This window comes from Geotrypetes seraphini, chromosome 4 (assembly GCF_902459505.1).
Source record: "Geotrypetes seraphini chromosome 4, aGeoSer1.1, whole genome shotgun sequence".
NCBI lineage: Eukaryota > Metazoa > Chordata > Amphibia > Gymnophiona > Dermophiidae > Geotrypetes > Geotrypetes seraphini.
Window position 1 is genome coordinate 10,199,019 of NC_047087.1, and position 19,085 is coordinate 10,218,103.

The following is a 19,085-nucleotide window of genomic DNA, read 5'->3' on the forward strand; positions in this document are numbered from 1 at the left end:
GGAATGTTGCTATTCTTTGAGATTCTGGATGGAATGTTGCTACTCTTTGGGATTCTAGAATCTTGTTATTCTCTGGGATTCCGGAATGTTTCTATTCTTTGAGATTCTGGATGGAATGTTGCTACTCTTTGGGATTCTAGAATCTTGTTATTCTCTGGGATTCCGGAATGTTTCTATTCTTTGAGATTCTGAATGGAATGTTGCTACTCTTTGGGATTCTAGAATCTTGTTATTCTCTGGGATTCCGGAATGTTTCTATTCTTTGAGATTCTGGATGGAATGTTGCTACTCTTTGGGATTCTAGAATCTTGTTACTCTCTGGGATTCCGGAATCTTGCTATTCTTTGGGATTCTGGATGGAATGTTGCTACTCTTTGGGATTCTAGAATCTTGTTACTCTCTGGGATTCCGGAATCTTGCTAGTCTTTGAGATTCTGTATGGAATGTTGCTACTCTTTGAGATTCTAGAATCTTGTTATTCTCTGGGATTCCGGAATGTTTCTATTCTTTGAGATTCTGTATGGAATATTGCTACTCTTTGGGATTCTAGAATCTTGTTATTCTCTGGGATTCCGGAATGTTGCTATTCTTTGAGATTCTGTATGGAATGTTGCTACTCTTTGGGATTCTAGAATCTTGTTATTCTCTGGGATTCCGGAATGTTTCTATTCTTTGAGATTCTGGATGGAATGTTGCTACTCTTTGGGATTCTAGAATCTTGTTATTCTCTGGGATTCTGGAATCTTGCTATTCTTTGAGATTCTGGATGGAATGTTGCTACTCTTTGGGATTCTAGAATCTTGTTACTCTCTGGGATTCCGGAATCTTGCTAGTCTTTGAGATTCTGGATGGAATGTTGCTACTCTTTGGGTTTTGGCCAGGTACTAATAATCTGAATTGGCCATCGTGAGAACAGGCTACTGGGCTTGATGGACCTTTCCCCTACCCAATAAGGGTATTCTGATATTCTTATGTAAAGTGTAATCATGTTGTGGGCCATGTTCACTTCCCCATAAATCTGTCAATCCCCAGTGTTGGATAAATCTTATTATCCCAGGACAAGCAGGCAGCATATTCTCACGTATGGGTGACGTCATTGACAGAGCTCCGGTACGGACCACTTTAAAAGTGTATCGCCACTTTAAGACTTTAGAAAGTTTGTGATAGCTCGAAGCGCGCATGTGCGAGTGCCTTCCTGCCCGACGCAGGATTTGTTGTTCCTCAGAGCTAAGAAGACGCATATAATGATTGTTTAACTTTTCTTGCCTTCTCGCTCTCGCGGCTTTCTGACTTTTAGTCAGTTTTTTCCCCCTTTTTTTTCTTTAGTATTGTTTTCTTAAAAAAAAAAAAAAGAAATCTCTTTTTAAACTTTAGCTCATTTTCAAGTTTGACTCGGTGGGGCCTACTTGTTTACTTCAGCCTCCGGCCTTAAGTTTCCTCGGCTGTTGTTTCCCCTCCACATCAAGTGGTTGACTGAGTTTTATCTAGCGAAGTTGTGTTCCAGCTTTTTTAATCCTTTTGAAGCCACTGCACCATCTTCACTTTTCTTAAAAAAAACCCCAAAAAGAACCGATGGGAAAGAAAGAAGCAGAAGAACAGGTTCCTCATCAACGGACTTTCTCATCCTCCTTTTTTTACCTTCCCCACACCGGAGGTGTGGGGTCAAAGTTTCATCGTCGGAGGATCCAGCAGCGTCCTATTTTTTTCAGCATAGACTGCCTGATGTCGATACCGTTCTTGGTGACACCGCACCTCTCGCCACCAGCAGTACTGCCTGCCTCCGGTGTCATTTTGTGCTGTTTGTGTATGTGGACTTCCTCCACTGGGACTCAGGTCACATTTGTATTGAGTCATGCTGATCTTGAAATAGTCCTAAAAGTGCCCGCTCCCAAAATTGCCCGCTCCCATGATAACGCCAATGGTACTGGTGTTTGGATATGTCCCATACCTGTCACCTGTTCTTGTGAAGTACCTGGTCTTTGATCATCTCAGCACCGGACCTTGATACCGATGGTACCGGCGACAAAGCAAACGGTACCAGTGTTTATTCCTTCAGTCTCAAAAGCTTGAGCTCCACTTAAAATTCAACTCATGCTACTTTTGATGCAATTCCATATGTGACCGGTCCCGATGTGGAGCTTGACGTTGACTTTATCTGTTTGAGACAGGTCAACGATTCCGATGATACTGATGAACAGTCTATGGTACCAGTGTTTTTCTTCGCAACTGGGACTCAGCTTCACCATATTGTTTTCATAAAGTTTCATCACCACCCAGTTCTGACCTCATCCTTTTGTGACACTCATGGTACCGAACAATAACCTAGCGGAACCAGTGCTCTCCCTTCCGCAACAGATTGATAACTTGCTATGGGAGGAATTGGGTGTATGTATGTCTTTTTCTCTTGTATCCACTCGGTGACTGCAAAGCAGCGGTAACGGTATTTACCCTAACGCAAAAGATACACAACTTGCTTGGGGAAGAATTGGGTGAGCATTTTCTGATGCTGGTGTCGACCAAAATTTTTGCCCGTGTCGACATCGATTCTTCCGGTGCCACTCCGGTCTGAACCATCGACACCGGTGGCATCTGCAGTGGAGTTGCCATCGGTGCCACCACTTCTTGTCAAAGACTCGACACCGATGACTCGCCAATACCGGTCTTCTTCCGTGATGCTACTCTTTCTTCAGCATTGTCTTCCACTGCCTGACTCTGCTTCTTCAGTCTTAACAAATTTTTTTAGGGAACTATTAAAATTTTTTCCCTTTTTAAAGGAGAGTTTTCTCTTTAGATTAGAGTCCCTAATTTTTCCCTTTTCAGGGGTTTCTATGAGACTCGTTTTCTACAGAGTAATTCCTATTTCTGCGTTTGATACACCTTAACTTCTTTGTGAATTGCTAGTGCAATCTACCTTGAAGAAGTCTTCAGGATCTAGTGTATGTATACCTGCTGGTGAGGGCAATATTCAATTCACGTCAGCCTTTTTTGACGTGTTTCTTCGGACTTTCGTTTCGGTGTTGCTATGGAAGGAGAGTCGACATTCCTACTGTACATTGAATTGATACACAGTGTCGTCTTCTGTTTCTTGACTCTGTCTTCTCAGTACTTACATACTTTATCCCAGGACAAGCAGGCAGCATATTCTCAACATGTGGGTGACGTCACCGACGGAGCCCCCTAGCGGACGTTTTCGCAAGCAAATTTGCTTGAAGACCTTCAAGCTTGCGATTGGCCCCGCATATGCGCGTGTGCTCCTCCCGCCCGACCTAGGGCATGCGTCTCCTCAGCGTGGCCTCAGTTCTATGTTTTCCGCGGAGCCAGAAGCTCTGCTCCCTTGCTGCGCGCGATCTCGTCCCTCTTGCACTGCAGCTTTCTTTGTTCTTTTTGTTTGAGTCACTGTGCTCCGTCTTTGTTTTTCTTTATTTTCTTTCGCGTCCTTTTGACCGGGTCTCCGGTCTTACTCTGGCCGCTTGGTCTTGCGGGGCAGCGGCCGTGTTTTTTCTTATGTCCCGGCCTCACACCGGGTTCAAGAACTGCACTAAGTGCAACCAGGTAATCTCCATCACCGATCCTCATCGTTGGTGTGTGGAGTGCCTGGGTGTGGAGCACCACGCTGAGTCGTGTCCGCGTTATGCAACTTTGCAACTGCAGGCTCTTCGTCGAAGAGTGGCCAAGATTCTCCAACTTTTTGGCCCGATGGATCCTGTGGGACAGGCCTCGAGCTCAGCCTCGGCACCGGTGTTGGGGGCCTCGGCCTCGAAGTCCCCCTCGACCTCCAAGGCTCCGGCCTTGGCTCCTCCTGCTACTCCGGCCTCGGATAAGTCTCCTCTTTCCTCCTCCGGTGTGCCGGCAAAGAAGCCTACCTCTGAGTCTATTGCGAGTGCAGCCTCGTCAGCATCTTCGAGACCTCATTCTAAGCGTGCCTTCTCATGTAGGGAATACTCTTCCTCGAGATCACCCCCGAAGGAGCGCACTGCTGCACCTGTGACCCAACATTCTTTGGTCTCAGTGCCCATGTTCGAGGACATGCTTAAGGCTATCCTTACCTCGCAGCTTTCCTTGGTGGTGAGCCAACTGGTTCCGGCCTCGACGCCTCTGACCTCGGTCTTAACCCAGCCCTGGTCTGACCAGCCTGAGCGTCCTTCGCTTGTGTCTCGGGGCCATGCCCACAAGACTCACCGGATTCCCTCGAGCGATTCTTCGTCCCCAGAATCGGGGCCTGTGACTTTCCGGAGGCCCGTGACGGGGACCCGCTTTTCACCCGCTACGTTGCCGAGGTTTGCCCCTCCTAAAAGGCTGCGGTCTTCTCTGTCCCTTCGGGGCAGGTCTCCAACTGCGAAACCTTCCAGGCACACCCTTGTCCTCGAGTTGGACTTTACTGTGCATTCCCCATCGGGGCGGATGTCCACCTCTCAGGGGTCTTCTTCGAAGCTGGTGGAGTAATTTTCCTTCACCCCTTCTTCTCCGGGGCTCCACAGGAAGGCCCCTCGGACTCCGGGGTCCTCCCCGACCCACCTTATGAGGCGTTGTTCCTCGACGCCTCCGACTTTATTCGAGCCTCCTCGTTTTCCCATTCGCAGGACTCCGAGGCGCCGGCATGCTATTCGAGGGAAATTTCTCCCTCTTTCTCTGCTGCCCCCAGATCTCGTTCGGGATCCCCTCCTGAAGATGAGTCTTCTTCTCGAAACTCTTCCTTCACTCGTTTCATTGCTGACATGGGCAGGGCCTTGAACCTGGACCTCTAATCTGAGTCCCGTTATACCCAGGAATTCCTGGCGGAGATGGGTGTTGCTCATCCGCCCCAGGAGGCGCTGCGCTTGCTGTTGCACCAGGTTCTCCAGCAAACATTTCTCTGGAACTTGGAGACCCCTTATGTGGTCCCGGCTATTCCCTCCAAATTGGAGTCCCGTTACTGGACAATCCCGGTCAAGGGGTTCGAGAGTTCTCAGCTTTCTCACCAATCCTTGGTGGTTGAATCTTCCTTGAAGAAATCCAACCCCTTGAAGGTATACGCAGCCGTCCCGCTGGGCCGGGAGGGCCGTACGATGGACAAGTTTGGTCGCCGTCTTTATCAAAACTCAATGATGGCGAACAATGTCCTCAACTATAACTTTATCTTCATGTCCTACCTCCGGTTCTGTGTGGAAGCCCTCCACTCATTCTGGGCAGATGTGCCAGATTCTCGTCGTCAGGAGTTTCGTCTCCTCAAGGAGACTCTCTCCCAGCTCTGACTCTATATGTTTCAGGCGGCCTATGATGCCTTCGAGTTGTCCTCGAGGGTCACGGCTTTTGCGATCGCCTTGTGTCGCCTCGCTTGGCTCAGAATTGTGGATATGGATCCGAATCTCCAGGATCATCTAGCCAATCTCCCTTGCGTGGGTAATGAGCTGTTTATTGATTCCATAGAGGTGGCCACCAAGTGCCTCTCGGAACATGAATGGTCTTTCGCCTCTCTGGTAAGACTTAAGCCGAAGACCCCTCTGACTCAAGCAGTATAAAATCCCTCTCCGGAGATATCCACAGAAATCTATTCCTGCGTTCTCTCGGCCTCCTTTGAAGCGGCCGCAACAACAGCAGCAGCGACAAGCTAAGGTCCAGGCTCCGGCGAAGCCAGGGCCTTCTTTTTGACAATTCCGGTATGAGCCTTTAGGCTCCCTTCCTTCTGGAGACTTCTCCCCTCCTAATCGGGGGGGCATCTCCTTCATTACTACTCCCAGTGGGAAAGTCTTACAACCGACAGTTGGGTGCTTTCCATCATCCCTTCACTTCAGTCACGTGCCCCCGGACCTTCCTCCAAGGGAGTTTCCTTCGGCCCGGTCTCAGCTGCCCCTCCTTCTGCGAGAAGCTCAGGCCCTTCTTCGCCTCCGGGCAGTCGAGGAGGTTCCTCCGGACCAGTGGAATATGGGATTTTACTCCCGGTACTTTCTGGTGCCCAAGAAGACGGGGGATCTGCGTCCAATCCTGGATCTCCATGCTCTGAACAAGTTTCTGGTCAGGGAACGGTTCAGGATGCTCACCCTTCCTACGTTGTACCCCCTCTTGGACGAGGGGGACTGGCTGTGCTCGCTAGACCTCAAGGAATCGTACACGCACATTCCAATACACCTGGCCTCTCGCCGGTTCCTGAGATTCCGGGTGGTGGATCATCATCTCCAGTATCGTGTTCTTCCCTTCGGCCTGGCGGCCTCTCCGAGGGTTTTCACAAAATGCCTGGTTGTGGTAGCTGCGGCCCTGTGTCTCCGCGGCCTGCAGGTGTTTCCCTACCTCTACGACTGGTTGATCAAAGCGTCCTCTCGCCAAGAGGTTCTGCGAGCAACGAATCAAACCCTCTTTCTCCTTCAGTCTCGGCTTCGAGGTGAACTTTCCCAAGTCTCACCTCTGCCCGTCCCAGTCTCTAAAGTCCATCGGAGCGGTCCTCGACACGGTTCGTCTCCGCTCCTTCTTGCCTCGGCCTCATCAGAAGGCCCTTGTTCGGTTATGCCAGCGGGTGGCCCATCTGTCCTCGGCCCCGGCTCGGCTCATGATGGTCCTACATGGTCACATAGCCTCCACGGTTCACGTGACTCCTTTTGACAGACTTCACCTCCATATTCCTCAATGGACTCTGGCGTCACAATGGAACCAGGATCGAGATCCTGTCTCTCATCTCATTGTCGTGACTCCTTTGTTGAAGCAGTTTCTCGTTGGTGGATGCTCTCTTCCAATCTTTCCAGAGGTTTTCTGTTTCATGCTCCTCCTCCACAGAAGGTCCTCATGATGGACTCGTCGGCCTATGCTTGGGGGGGCTCATCTGGACGGACTTCACACTTAGGGTCTCTGGTCCAGTGCCGACCGCCTTTGTCACATCAATCTGCTGGAGCTTCGAGCGATTTTCCTTGCCCTGAAAGCTTTTTGTCACCTGCTTCGTGACCGAATGGTGCTGATCCGCACGGACAACCAGGTCACCATGTATTATATCAACAAACAAGAGGGCATGGGGTCCCTGTCCCTGTGCCAAGAGGTGATGCGACTCTGGGATTGGGCCATCCACCGCAACATATTCCTTCGAGCGGTCTACATTCAGGGCCAGCACAATTGTCTGGCGGACAAGTTGAGTCGTCTTCTGCAGCCTCACGAGTGGTCCATCCATTCCTTGACCCTGCGTCAAGGTGTTTGCTCATTGGGGGACTCCGGATGTTGATCTGTTCGCATCCCCCCTCAATCACAAGTTGCCCCGCTTCTGCTCCAGGGTTTACGCCCCTCTCAGGCTCGAGGCGGAGGCTTTTCTACTGGATTGGACGAACCTGTTTCTGTATGCGTTCCCTCCTTTCGCTCTGATTCTGAAGACTCTCGTCAGGCTCAAGTCCACGCGTGCCACCATGATTCTGATAGCTCCTTGGTGGCCCCGACAGCCATGGTTCTCCCTTCTGTTGCAACTCGGTTCCAGGGATCTTTTCTTCTGCCTGTTTTTCCTTCTCTGCTTATGCAGAGTCGGGGTTCGCTGCTTCATCCCAACCTACAGTCTCTGCATTTGATGGCTTGGTTCCTCGAGACTTAATGCCCTTGTTCCAGTTCTCCCAGCCTGTCCTGGACGTCCTGGAGGCGTCTCAGAAGGAGTCCATTCGCCAATGTTACCATCAGAAGTGGATCCGCTTTTCTTCCTGGTGTGCTACACGGCAGCTGGAGCCGCTATCTGCCTCCTTGTCTGCTGTCCTGGATTATCTGTTACACATGTCTGGCGCGGGACTCAAGTCCTCTTCGGTTTGAGTCCACCTTAGTGCCATTACTGCTTTTCACCATCTGATTGACGGGAAGCCTATCTCTGTTCATCCTGTGGTTTCCCGCTTCATGAAGGACCTTTTCCACGTTCATCCACCCCTTAATCCTCCTCCTGTGGTTTGGGATCTTAACGTGGTCCTTGCTCACTTGAAGTATCTTACTTGGAAGGTTTGTGTTTCTTATTGCTCTCACTTTTGCCCGTCAGGTCAGTGAGCTTCAAGTTTCAAGTTTATTAGTTATTTGATTAATCGCCTATCACAATTACTAAGCGATGTACAAATAATAACATAAATTTCTAAAATGTACAAAAAATAAGAGGTAAACATTAACAACAAAGTCATTAAAAACAGACAAATTAAAACAAGGTAATTAAAACTATAACAAGGAAACAATGGAGTAGAAGGGGAAGAAATACAATTTATGATAGGAAAGAGAAAACGATTAAAGGTAAAATCCAAAAGGAATGATGGCGAACCCACCCTTCACTGTCTTCCATCATGATAAGGTGGTTCTCCGTACCCATCCTAAGTTCTTGCCTAATGTTGTTTCTGAGTTTCACATCAACCAATCCATTGTTCTTCCTGTGTGTTTTCCGAAGCCCCATTCTCACCCTGGAAAGGTAGCTCTGCATTCTCTTGTTTGTAAGCGTGTGCTGGTCTTCTATTTGAAGCGCACCGCTCCTCATTGTTCTGTTCCCCAGCTGTTCCTCACTTTCAATCCTAATCGCTTGGGTCACTCTGTCTCTAAGCGGACCATTTCTAACTAGTTGGCCGCTTGTATCTCTTTCTGTTACGCTCAGGCTGGCCTCTCCCTGCCGGGTCGAGTCACAGGCCACAAGGTCCGAGCGATGGCGGCGTCTGTTGCTTTCCTCCGCTCCACCCCCATTGAGGAAATCTGTAAGGCTGCCAATTGGTCCTCGGTTCATACGTTTACCTCGCACGACTTTCTCCAGGCGTGACGGCCACTTTGTCCAGTCCGTGTTGCAAAATCTGTTCTCCTAAATTGCCAATTCTCCCACCATCCCATTCTGGTTAGCTCCCACATGTTGCCTGCTTGTCCTGGGATAATACACCTCCTTGAGTCTTAAAGTCTCAAATTCTAAAAGATGACTTATTGTCTATTCCCTCTTTGAAAATTATAAACACTAGACGACAATTTATTTTTTCATGTACTGCACCACAGACTTGGAATGCCCTCCCAATTTCTTTAAGGGAAGAGAAGGAATTTGGAAAATTTAAAAGTAACTTAAAAACTTTTCTTTTTAAAGATGCCTTTGCAAACTAATTTTATTATATTACTACCCCACTTAATTTTATTATATTTTTTATCTGTTACCCTCTTGTATTTTCCCTGAATGTCTTTTCTTTACTTTAATGAATTGTATTTCATCCCTCCTCACCTAATGTTAAGAATATGTTAAATTGAGTGTAATTTAGTCCTTTTTAAGTATTTTATGTATTGTATTGTCACCTAACAAATGTAAATTTTAATATGTACATCGCTTAGAAGTCTGATTAAGCGATTAATCAAGAAACCTAATAAACTTGAAACTTTATGTATTCCACCGAAGCTCCTCAGTGAGCCAAACTTAAACTCTCAACAGGAGAGCCTGTGTGGTGACTCTCCTCATTAGAGCTTAAAGATCGCTGTTTTCTCTGTATCTGATTTATTTTTATAAGATATAAGAAGTTGCCTCCACTGGGTCAGACCGAGGTCCATCTCGCCCAGTGGTCCGCTCCCGCGGCGGTTCTTCAGGTCTGCGACCTGTGAAGTGGTTTCTGACCTCTTTTATAACCTACCTCAAGTTCTATCTGTACCCCTCTATCCCTTTATCCTCCAGGAACCTATCCAAACCCTTCTTGAACCCCTGTACAGAGTTCTGGCCTATCACTTCCTCCGGAAGCGCGTTCCATGTGTCCACCACCCTCTGCGTAAAAAAGAATTTTCTAGCATTTGTTCTAAACCTGTCCCCTTTCAATTTCTCCGAGTGACCCCTAGTGCTTGTGGCTCCCCTCAGTTTGAAGAATCTGTCCTTATTTACTCTCTCTATGCCCTTAAGGATTTTGAAGGTTTCTATCATGTCCCCTCTAAGTCTCCTTTTCTCCAGGGAGAACAGCCCCAGCATTTTTAACCTGTCAGCGTATGGAAACTTTTCCATACCTTTTATCAGCTTAGTCGCCCTCCTCTGCACTCCCTCGAGTACCGCCATGTCCTTCTTGAGGTACGGCGACCAGTATTGAACACAGTACTCCAGGTGCGGGTGCACCATTGCGCGATACAGCGGCATGATGACTTCCTTCGTCCGGGTTGTGATACCCTTTTTGATGATGCCCAGCATTCTGTTTGCTTTCTTTGAGGTTGTCGCACATTGCGCCGATGGTTTCAGTGATGAGTCGACCATCACCCCCAAGTCCCTTTCCAGGTTGCTCACCCCTAAAGTTTATTTTATGCAATTTTTGATTATTTAATTAAAGTGCCAGTGCTTATTCTTAAAATCAGTTTTATAAATATATTCATAAATTGATACTTAGCTTAAGAATCATTGCTGTTTCATTCTTTTTCAGGGTCGGGGAAAGTCCTGCAAAAAACAATACCTAATAGGTTCCCATTATCTTACTAAGTCTACAAATACCCCTTACCAGAAATGTTCAAGCTGTCAGCATTTAGCTTATGAATATATTTATAAAACTGATTTTCAGAATAAGCACTGGCACTTTAATTAAATAATGAAAAATTGCATAAAATAAACTATAAAAATAAATCAGATACAGAGAAAACACCGATCTTTAAGCTCTAATGAGGATAGTCACCACACAGGCTCTCCTGTTGAGAGTTTAAGTTTGGCTCACTGAGGAGCTTCGGTGGAATACATAAATAAGAAGTCAAGGAGGTGTATTAAAGAGCCAGTTAGTGGTAGTATTCAGCCAATTGGTGCCACTATTTGTTTGATGTCCTGTGATAAAGCACAGTTACTTACCGTAACAGGTGTTATCCAGAGACAGCAGGGCAGGTATTCTCGCAACCCGCCCACCTCCCTGCGGTTGGCTTCTTTGCTTGCTATCTGAACTGAGGCCACGCTGAGGAGACGCATGCCCTAGGTCGGGCGGGAGGGGCACGTGCAGGCCAAGCGCAAGCTTGAAGGTCTTCAAGCAAGTCTGCTTGCAAAAACGTCCACTAGGGGGCTCTGTCGGTGACGTCACCCACATGTTGAGAATATCTGCCTGCTGTCCCTGTATAACACCTGTTACGGTAAGTAACTGTGCTATTAGAAGCATCATTGACGGGAACTAACAAGGGCGGAGAGCCTATCAGTTAGCTTTCCCGTCAATACAGTTTTGGCCTTGATTTTGCTGCAATACAGGATCAACCAGGTATATTCATTCCTCATTTCACTGTTCCACTAATGTTTGAGGCTGTCTGCTTAGGAATATCCAGCCTATTCCTCAGTTTCCTACATTCCTTTATACTTCATGCCGGAGGTTTGGGAGTGTCAAATTATGCAACTGACCTCCATTTTATAACAAAATTCATGGAGAGTGATCAAAGTAAAGTTTATAAAATGTCCCCAGAGATATGGAACTCTGTAAGGAAGGCTTGAAAACCTCCCTTGGGTGAAGAGTTCACCTTCCAGTCATTGTTGTTTTATAAAAACTTTGATCACTACTCCACAGAATATTGCTTAGCTCTGTTTCAAACAAACTTTTATATTTGAAAGACTTAGATGCATTCAAAAGTCACTGTATGATGGTGGTATATACAAAATAGCACTTGGCTTAAGCAGGACTCGGGGGTCCCAACGTGGCTCCGTTTCGTTCCCTGACTCAGGGGACCCGAATAGTATGATTCAAACAGGTTCCTGGTGAAATGCAGTTGGTAAAAAATGCTCTCGTGACTGAGAAATTGATTCACTGCTGGAAAAACAGTTGGTTAATGCTTGAAGATTCAAAAACCACCAGCGAGGTTTGGGAGTGGCTGTAGGGGAGGAGGAGGCCGCTCAATCCTTTTAAGGATAAATTTTCTTCTCCTGGTTTTCATCACAGCATTTTTTCCTCTTTTACGTTCTGAGTCCTTTAGCCTTTTGGCCTTGGGATTTTCGTCTTTCTGCCGTTATCCAGCTCTTGACATCCTTCATTTCTATGGGTCTGGAGTTGTTTTTTTTCTCCTTCTCACTTGATTGGTTTTCTCACCTTTCGGTTCTGCTGTTGTTTTCGCACCCAGGTGCGGTATTCTTGCTCCTTCCGAGTTTTCGCTTTTTGGATTTCAGGGAAGCCTCGTTTTTCCTTTCATTCCTTAGAGCTTCCTGTACGTGCTTGTGCTTTTCAGTCACCTAGCACAGTTTCCACTATCAGGCCCTTCTTACGGCCTCACATCTTTTTTAATATTAAGAAGGCATGCTTGCGTTTTGTGACTCCACCGCTCTGCCATCTTCAGATTTTTCTTTTCCGGTACGACTACTACACTTCAATTTTGACGGTGATTCTACCAAGGGTCTCCAGAATTTGGCCCTTTTTTTCTCTGTTGAGAGCATTTCTTCTTCTGAACTTGCTCTCTTTTGCCTGTTCACAATTTGAACATTTTTTGTGTGGCACTTGAAGGTTTTCAGGTCACATGACTTCCCTGTGTCCTGGAGAACTCCTACCAAGACTTTGTCTTTACCTTTCCACTGTCCATGTGACACCACTGGCAAGGCTACTTCTTTGCACTCCTCAGTGGCTATTGCTTCTCAGTGGTCTCAAGCAACTGATCATCTCTCACAACATATATCTGTGCCATCATTTCTTTTGCAGTCGCTTCGATGGTGGATGACCTCTTCCGATCTCTCCAGAGGTCTCCTTTTTCACTTACCCCCTCAGCACAAGGTCCTCACGACGGATGCATCCCCTTATGCCTGGGTGGGAGGGGGGTTCATATGGACGATCTTCAGACTCGGGGTCTTTGTACGTCAAGAAGTGGACATTTCACATCACTTTCCTGGAGCTCAGGGCGATTTTTTTAATGTCCTCAAGGCGTTCCATCATCTTCTCTGGCCCCAAGTCTTCCTCCTTTGCTCAATCAAGTAGAAATGTACTGCATCATCAAACAAGGAGGCATGGGTTCTCTCCTGTTATGTCAGGAGGCCCAAAAGTTCTGGACTTGGGCAACCATTTGCACCTAACGGCTGTCTACATTCAAGGGGAGAACAATTCCCTAGCAGACAACCTCAGCAGAATTCTTCAGCCTCACGAAGGGACTCTCAACTCTGCAACTCTCCAGTCCATCTTTGCTCAATGGGGCTCCCCAGAAGTGAACTTGCTTACAGCTCTTCACAATCACCAGTTGCCCCAGTTTTGCTCCGGGCTTTACTCTCCTCTCCACCTGGAAGCAGATGCCTTTTTCTTGGATTGGACAGGCCTATGTCTATATGCATCTACCCCAATCCTCATCTTGAGAGCTCTGTTCAAGCTCAAGAGTGAAGCGGCCACCATGATTCTCATTGTTCCACGGTGGTCCAGGCAACATTGGTTCTCCCTTCTACTTCAACTCAGTTCCAGGGAGCCCATACCTCTTCCAGTATTTCCTATTCTGTTTACTCAGAATCAGGAATCTCTTCTGCATCCCAACCTGCCATCACTACACCTGTCACCTTGGGTTTTCTCGGGCTGAATCCATCTACCTTACATTCCTCTCAGCCTATTCAACAAATTTTTGATGCATCCAGGAAACCAGCCACTCAACAATGTTATCAACGAAAGTGGACTAAGTACTCCTTATCAGTGGATTTGGTGTTGGATTCTCTGCTTCATCTGTCTGATTCTGGTCTCAAATCTACATCTGTTAGAGTCTATCTCAGTGCTCTTACAGCTTTTCATATTCCAGTCACAGGAACACCTCTTACTGCTCATCTTTTGATGTACAGAGTCATAATAGGGCTTTTCAGTGTCAAACCACCTCTTCAGTCCCCCCCTGTTGTCTGGAACCTTAATGTGGTATTTTCCAGGTTGATGAAGCCACCATTTGAACCAATGGCCACAGCCCATCTCAAGTTTCTCACCTGGAAAGTGGTCTTCTTTATTGCTCTCACCTCTGCCAGGAGGGCCAGTGAGTTACACACCTGGGTAGTAGCTCCACTCTCTACAGTTTTCATTATGGCAAGGGGGCTCTACGTACCCATCCAGTTGTCACTGAATTTCATATTAGTCAGTCAATTGTTCTCCAGTGTTTTTCCCTAAGCCTCATTCTCATGCTGGAGAAACCGCTTTACATACTTTGGACTGTAAACGGGCTTTGATCAATTTTATTGACCGGACAAAGCCACATCGCACATTTCCTCAAATGTTCTTCTCTTTTGATCCAAACAAATTAGGGCATTTTGTTTCCAAGAGAACGATTTCCATCTGGCTGACTGCCTGCATTTCGTTCTGTTATGCTCAGACTGGACTGGCACTGGAGAGTCGTGTCACAGTCCACAAAATTAGAGCTACGGCAGCTTCCTTGGCTTTCCTCAGATCTATACCTGGTCCTCAGTTCATACATTCACTTCCCACTACTGTCTAGAATCTTTCTCCAGACAGAATGGGCACTTCGACCAATCTGTATTTTAAAATTTATTTTTCTAAAGGCCAACGCTCCCACCATCCCATTTCTGTTAGCTTGGAGGTCACCCATATGTGAGAATATGCTGCCTGCTTGTCCTGGGATAAAGCACAGTTCCGTACCATAACAGGAGTTATCCAGGGGCAGCAGACAGATATTCTCACAACCCACCCACCTCCCTGGATTGGCTTCTTAGCTGGCTTATCTTAACTGAGGCACCCTATGTCGGGCGGGAAAGCACTCGTGCATGCGCGGTTCCAGCTATCGCAAACTTTCTAAAATCTTAAAGTGGCGATGCACTTTTAAAGTGGTCCGTACCGGGGCTCCATCAGTGACGTCACCCATATGTGAGAATATCTGCCTGCTGTTCCTGGATACGGTAAGTAACTGTGCTTTAGGGAAGCCCTGTCTGTAGTGGCATATTAGAATATAAGACCATAAGAATAGCCTTACTGGGTCAGACCAATGGTCCATCAAGCCCAGTAGCCCGTTCTCACGGTGGCCAATCCAGGTCACTAGTACCTGGCCAAAACCCAAGGAGTAGCAATATTCCATATAAGTAGAATCCCAAAGAATAGCAAGATTCCGGAATCCCAGAGAGTAACAAGATTCTAGAATCCCAAAGAGTAGCAATATTCCAGACAGAGTCTCAAAGAATAGCAAGATTCCGGAATCCCAGAGAGTAACAAGATTCTAGAATCCCAAAGAGTAGCAATATTCCAGACAGAGTCTCAAAGAATAGCAAGATTCCGGAATCCCAGAGAGTAACAAGATTCTAGAATCCCAGAGAGTAGCAACATTCCATGCTACCGATCCAGAGCAAGCAGTGGCTTCCCCCGTGTCTTTCTCAATGACAGAGTATGGACTTTTCCTGCCGGGGAGGGAAAGGCCCATTTTGGAAGACGTGGGCCAGCTGGGTGGAGGGAATCCGCTTCCCTCAGGTCAGACATCTACATGGAGGTAAGGGGGTGGAGTTGCGTCGGAGGTAAGGGGGGGGCGTTTGTTTGCTGCAGTAGAGAATCGGCATCTCTCCTGCTATGGGGGGGAGGGGTGTTGGTTGGGAGTGGGAGTGACTGAACATTTCTCCCGCTGTTGTGGGGTAGTTTTTGGGGTTTTTTTTTCTTTTCCCGTTTTTTTTGTGCATGTGCCCATTGCTATCCCCAGCGATGGGCACATGTAAATTTAGCGAATCTTCACTGCTGTCCACCGACCTCTTTTGCATGTGTGATTTTTTTGAGAATGACTTGATATTTTTAATTTGCTTTCAGAATGGCTGCGTTAGCAGACCGTCGCTTTTTGACGCGGGTTTTTGAGAACCCTGGCCTAAGAGGGATGAGCTTAAGTGGTTTGGGTAGAGGATGAGGTGTGAAATGCTGTGTGAAGTGGGTGAACCGCTGGGTCTGAGTTGGGGGAACCTCCCTAGAGCAGGTCATCATGATGGCTTCTTTCTTTTCTCTCCTCCACAGTGGTCAGCGCTTTATGACGCCTGCAGTGAAGATCTTTGGTCCCCTCACCAGGAACTACTATGTCCGTGCCTTCCTGCATGCTGCGTAAGTCAGGTCCTTTCTAAAACTCAGGAGCAAAGGAATCTGGGGAGGGAACAGCAGGGGTGAAAAAATTCCTGAACACACGGCCAAGTTGGCAAATTAGTGCATAATTCTCTCTCATTAGGGCAGCCATGGGAAGAGCTGGTGATGGACACCTCAGGGGCAGGGAGCGTCTCCCTCCCTCACAAGCTCACGGGTGTAACCTTTTCCTTTATCCAATAGCATCCTCCAGTTTTGCACTGCCCATCTTTAATCTCATGTCCTTATCTCACCACCCTCTTCTCTTCAGTCTTGCAGTGCCTGGAGGATTCCTCCTCTCCACTGTACTTGGGACCGTCTGTCTTGGCATTGCCAGTCTCATCTATTTACTGGTAAGTGGTTCTTAGGGCTTTCCTTAATTGACAGTGACCCCCCCTCCCCCCGTCCTCTGTCTCAGCATCTGACTAACAGTTTTTCCCTCCCACCAGGCTGCTGTCTGTGGAGAGGAATGGCAGCCAATCGAGGCCAAACCCCAGGAGAAGCCACGCATCGCCGAGACCATAAAACGTCCCCCTGAGAATCCCCCACCTCGGCCACCCCCTGAAGCTCGGAAGAAGGCGGCAGTTGAGGGCGCCGTGGGCGAGGAGTATGACAATCCCTTCCCAGTTGCGGAGTAATCTGAAAACAAGATTTTGCCGACCCTCCCCACCGCCACTAGTCCTGCACTTGTATGGAATGGGCAGAAGGTTCCGGCATTTTAGTGATTGCCTTTCTTGGGAAACAGGGTGAAGCCATGGACAGAATCTCCACATGCATAAAACATGAAATTCTACAGCTACTGTTGATTTGCAAAAGACTTGGTTAGATTCAGTTCTTCCTTTCAGCTATTTACAAGTCTGCGGACGGAGAACCTAAGCAACTGGCTTTGATTCCCCCCATCGTTCCTTGGGCAAGTCACTTAACCCGCCCTTGCTCCAGGTCACTGGTGGGCGCCCCTCCCCCACCCTCGTCTCTGTCCCCTTCCCTTCCCTCGTACCTTTAGGCCAGCGGTCTCAAAGTCAAACCCTTTGCAGGGCCACATTTTGGATTTGTAGGTACTCAGAGGGCCTCAGAAAAAAATAATGTCTTATTAAAGAAATGACAATTTTGTATGAGGTAAAACTCTTGATAGTTTATAAATCTTTCCTTTTGGCTAAGTCTTAATAATAATATTGTCATTTATAGCTAAAGAGACATATGATCAAGAAACTGTTTTATTTCACTTTTGTGATTATGATAAACATACCGAGGGCCTCAAAATAGTACCTGGTGAGCCGCATGTGGTCCCCAGGCCGCGGGTTTGAGACCACAGGTGTAATTGAAGCTTTTGCCCGCAGTGGTCAACCACGCGCTCCTCGCAACCCATCGGCTCTCCCTCTGACATCTGGTTCTATGCGCGGCACCCGGAAGTGACGTCAGTGGGAGAGCCGACGGAGTCACGAAGAGCACGGTGTTGACTGCCGCGATCAACAACTTCAACCAGAGGCGCCTGGGGCGGACCGTCCTCCCTTGCCCCCCTCCCCCATTAGAGAATGAAATGGGGACAAATTTGTCCCAGTGCCCCGCAGGATCAATCTCTGTTGCCATCCCTGCAGCGACGGGACGGGGGATGGAGATAGATCCCGCAGGGACAGGGACACATTTCTCCCCGTATCATTCTCTATATCAGTGTCTCGCAAACTTTGTGAAGCCGCAGCACCGCGAATACGGTAGCCGCGGCTCGAGGCATCCAGAAGGGTGTGCATGTCGATGCAATGACGTCGGGCGCCTGTATAGCGCCACCAAATCGATATCTGCGCATGCGCGAAGGCCCTTCAGACAGGGGTGCTGGAAGGGAAGAGACGTGGAGAGAAGGAGAGACGCTGGCACCGGCTGCCTGCCCACAAGATGTGCCTCTCGCTGCAAGCGGCAGCCAGCCAGGACCGTTGGCTCTCCTTCTCCCTGGCGTCTTGCGGCACACAGTTTGTGATTCTCTGCTCTATATCCTATTCTCAGTTTGATATCAAATGCCATCCCCTTGACTAGCCAGGCAGCCGCCAAACTAATCCTCTACAGCGCCTCAAGAACTGCCACCGGACTGTGGAAGACGCCCGCTGCCATCTTAATCATACCTTGTGTCTGGGATATGCCAGCACTAACCTCCCTGTACAAAGAGTAGAGGATGACATGGGGACGGATTTTTCCCCGTCCCCGCGGGAATTCATTTTCCGGTCCCGACCCCACGAGTTCTTTTCCTGGCCCCGCCCCCATCCCTGCAAGCTCCGCCCTCGTCTGCACAAGCCTCAAACCCTTTTAAATCATAAGTGTTCGAGGCTTTTGCGGTTAAGGCAGAGCTTATGGGAATGGGGCGGGAATAAGGACAGCGACGGGTCGGGGAATTGAGTTCCTCGGGGACGGGGAAAAATTTGTCCCCCCGTGTCATTCTCTAAAAAAGAGCCCAGACTTTTGGGCTTCTCCACCTCTCTGTCCGTTGCCTGCTCTGTTCTGAAATGTTCTACTGATCTCCAAATCTGCTGCCAAAAGGAAACCCGCAGTGTCTAATGCAGGGGTGTCCAATGTCGGTCCTCGAGGGCCGCAATCCAGTCGGGTTTTCAGGATTTCCCCAATGAATATGCATTGAAAGCAGTGCATGCAAATAGATCTCATGCATATTCATTGGGGAAATCCTGAAAACCCGACTGGATTGCGGCCCTCGAGGACCGACATTGGACACCCCTGGTCTAATGTAATTGTCTGAGTCTTAAAGTGATGGCTGTCAGGCATTAATGTATCTCTCTGCCCTGCAGCTTCTCAGAAGTCGCTCATTTTGTGTGCCTGCTCTGAAGTAAAAAATGAAGGATTTGGCTGTGTTTTTGTCTTCTCCTGTCTGGCTTCTTAATATTGTTTGCGACTGTGCTCCATCCCTGTGGAAGACAAAATGCTCACTTTTAGCTTCAAAAAACAAACTAATAAAGGAACAGTACAGCTACTTCAAAAATCTTTTAGCCTTAGGTGGTGCTCAGATTCCGAGATGGAAGTAAAGAACTCAATGTGGGGACTAAACCCCTAAAGAGACTCTTATGGTATCTATCATTGCACCGTATGGAAAAGATGTTTTAAAGTGCTTACTAAGTATTAACTCATAATGTTCACATGATCCATGAAATTGCAAAATATTGTCCAAACTTTAAGTAACTTCAATGTAGATGA

At 47.8% G+C, this 19,085-nt stretch overlaps 1 protein-coding gene across 1 annotated transcript in view; it reads left to right on the forward strand.

Annotated features, from left to right (window-relative positions):
* LOC117358819 (cytochrome b-245 light chain) overlaps positions 1-16,971 on the forward strand; it is a 46,649-nt gene extending 29,678 nt beyond the window's left edge. Inside the window, exons 4-6 of the mRNA XM_033940545.1 lie at positions 15,798-15,881; positions 16,168-16,249; positions 16,346-16,971. Of these exons, the coding sequence (XP_033796436.1) occupies positions 15,798-15,881; positions 16,168-16,249; positions 16,346-16,534 (355 nt within the window). The 3' untranslated portion in view covers positions 16,535-16,971. The remainder of the gene's footprint in view (positions 1-15,797; positions 15,882-16,167; positions 16,250-16,345) is intronic.
* Positions 16,972-19,085: the final 2,114 nt, after the last annotated feature.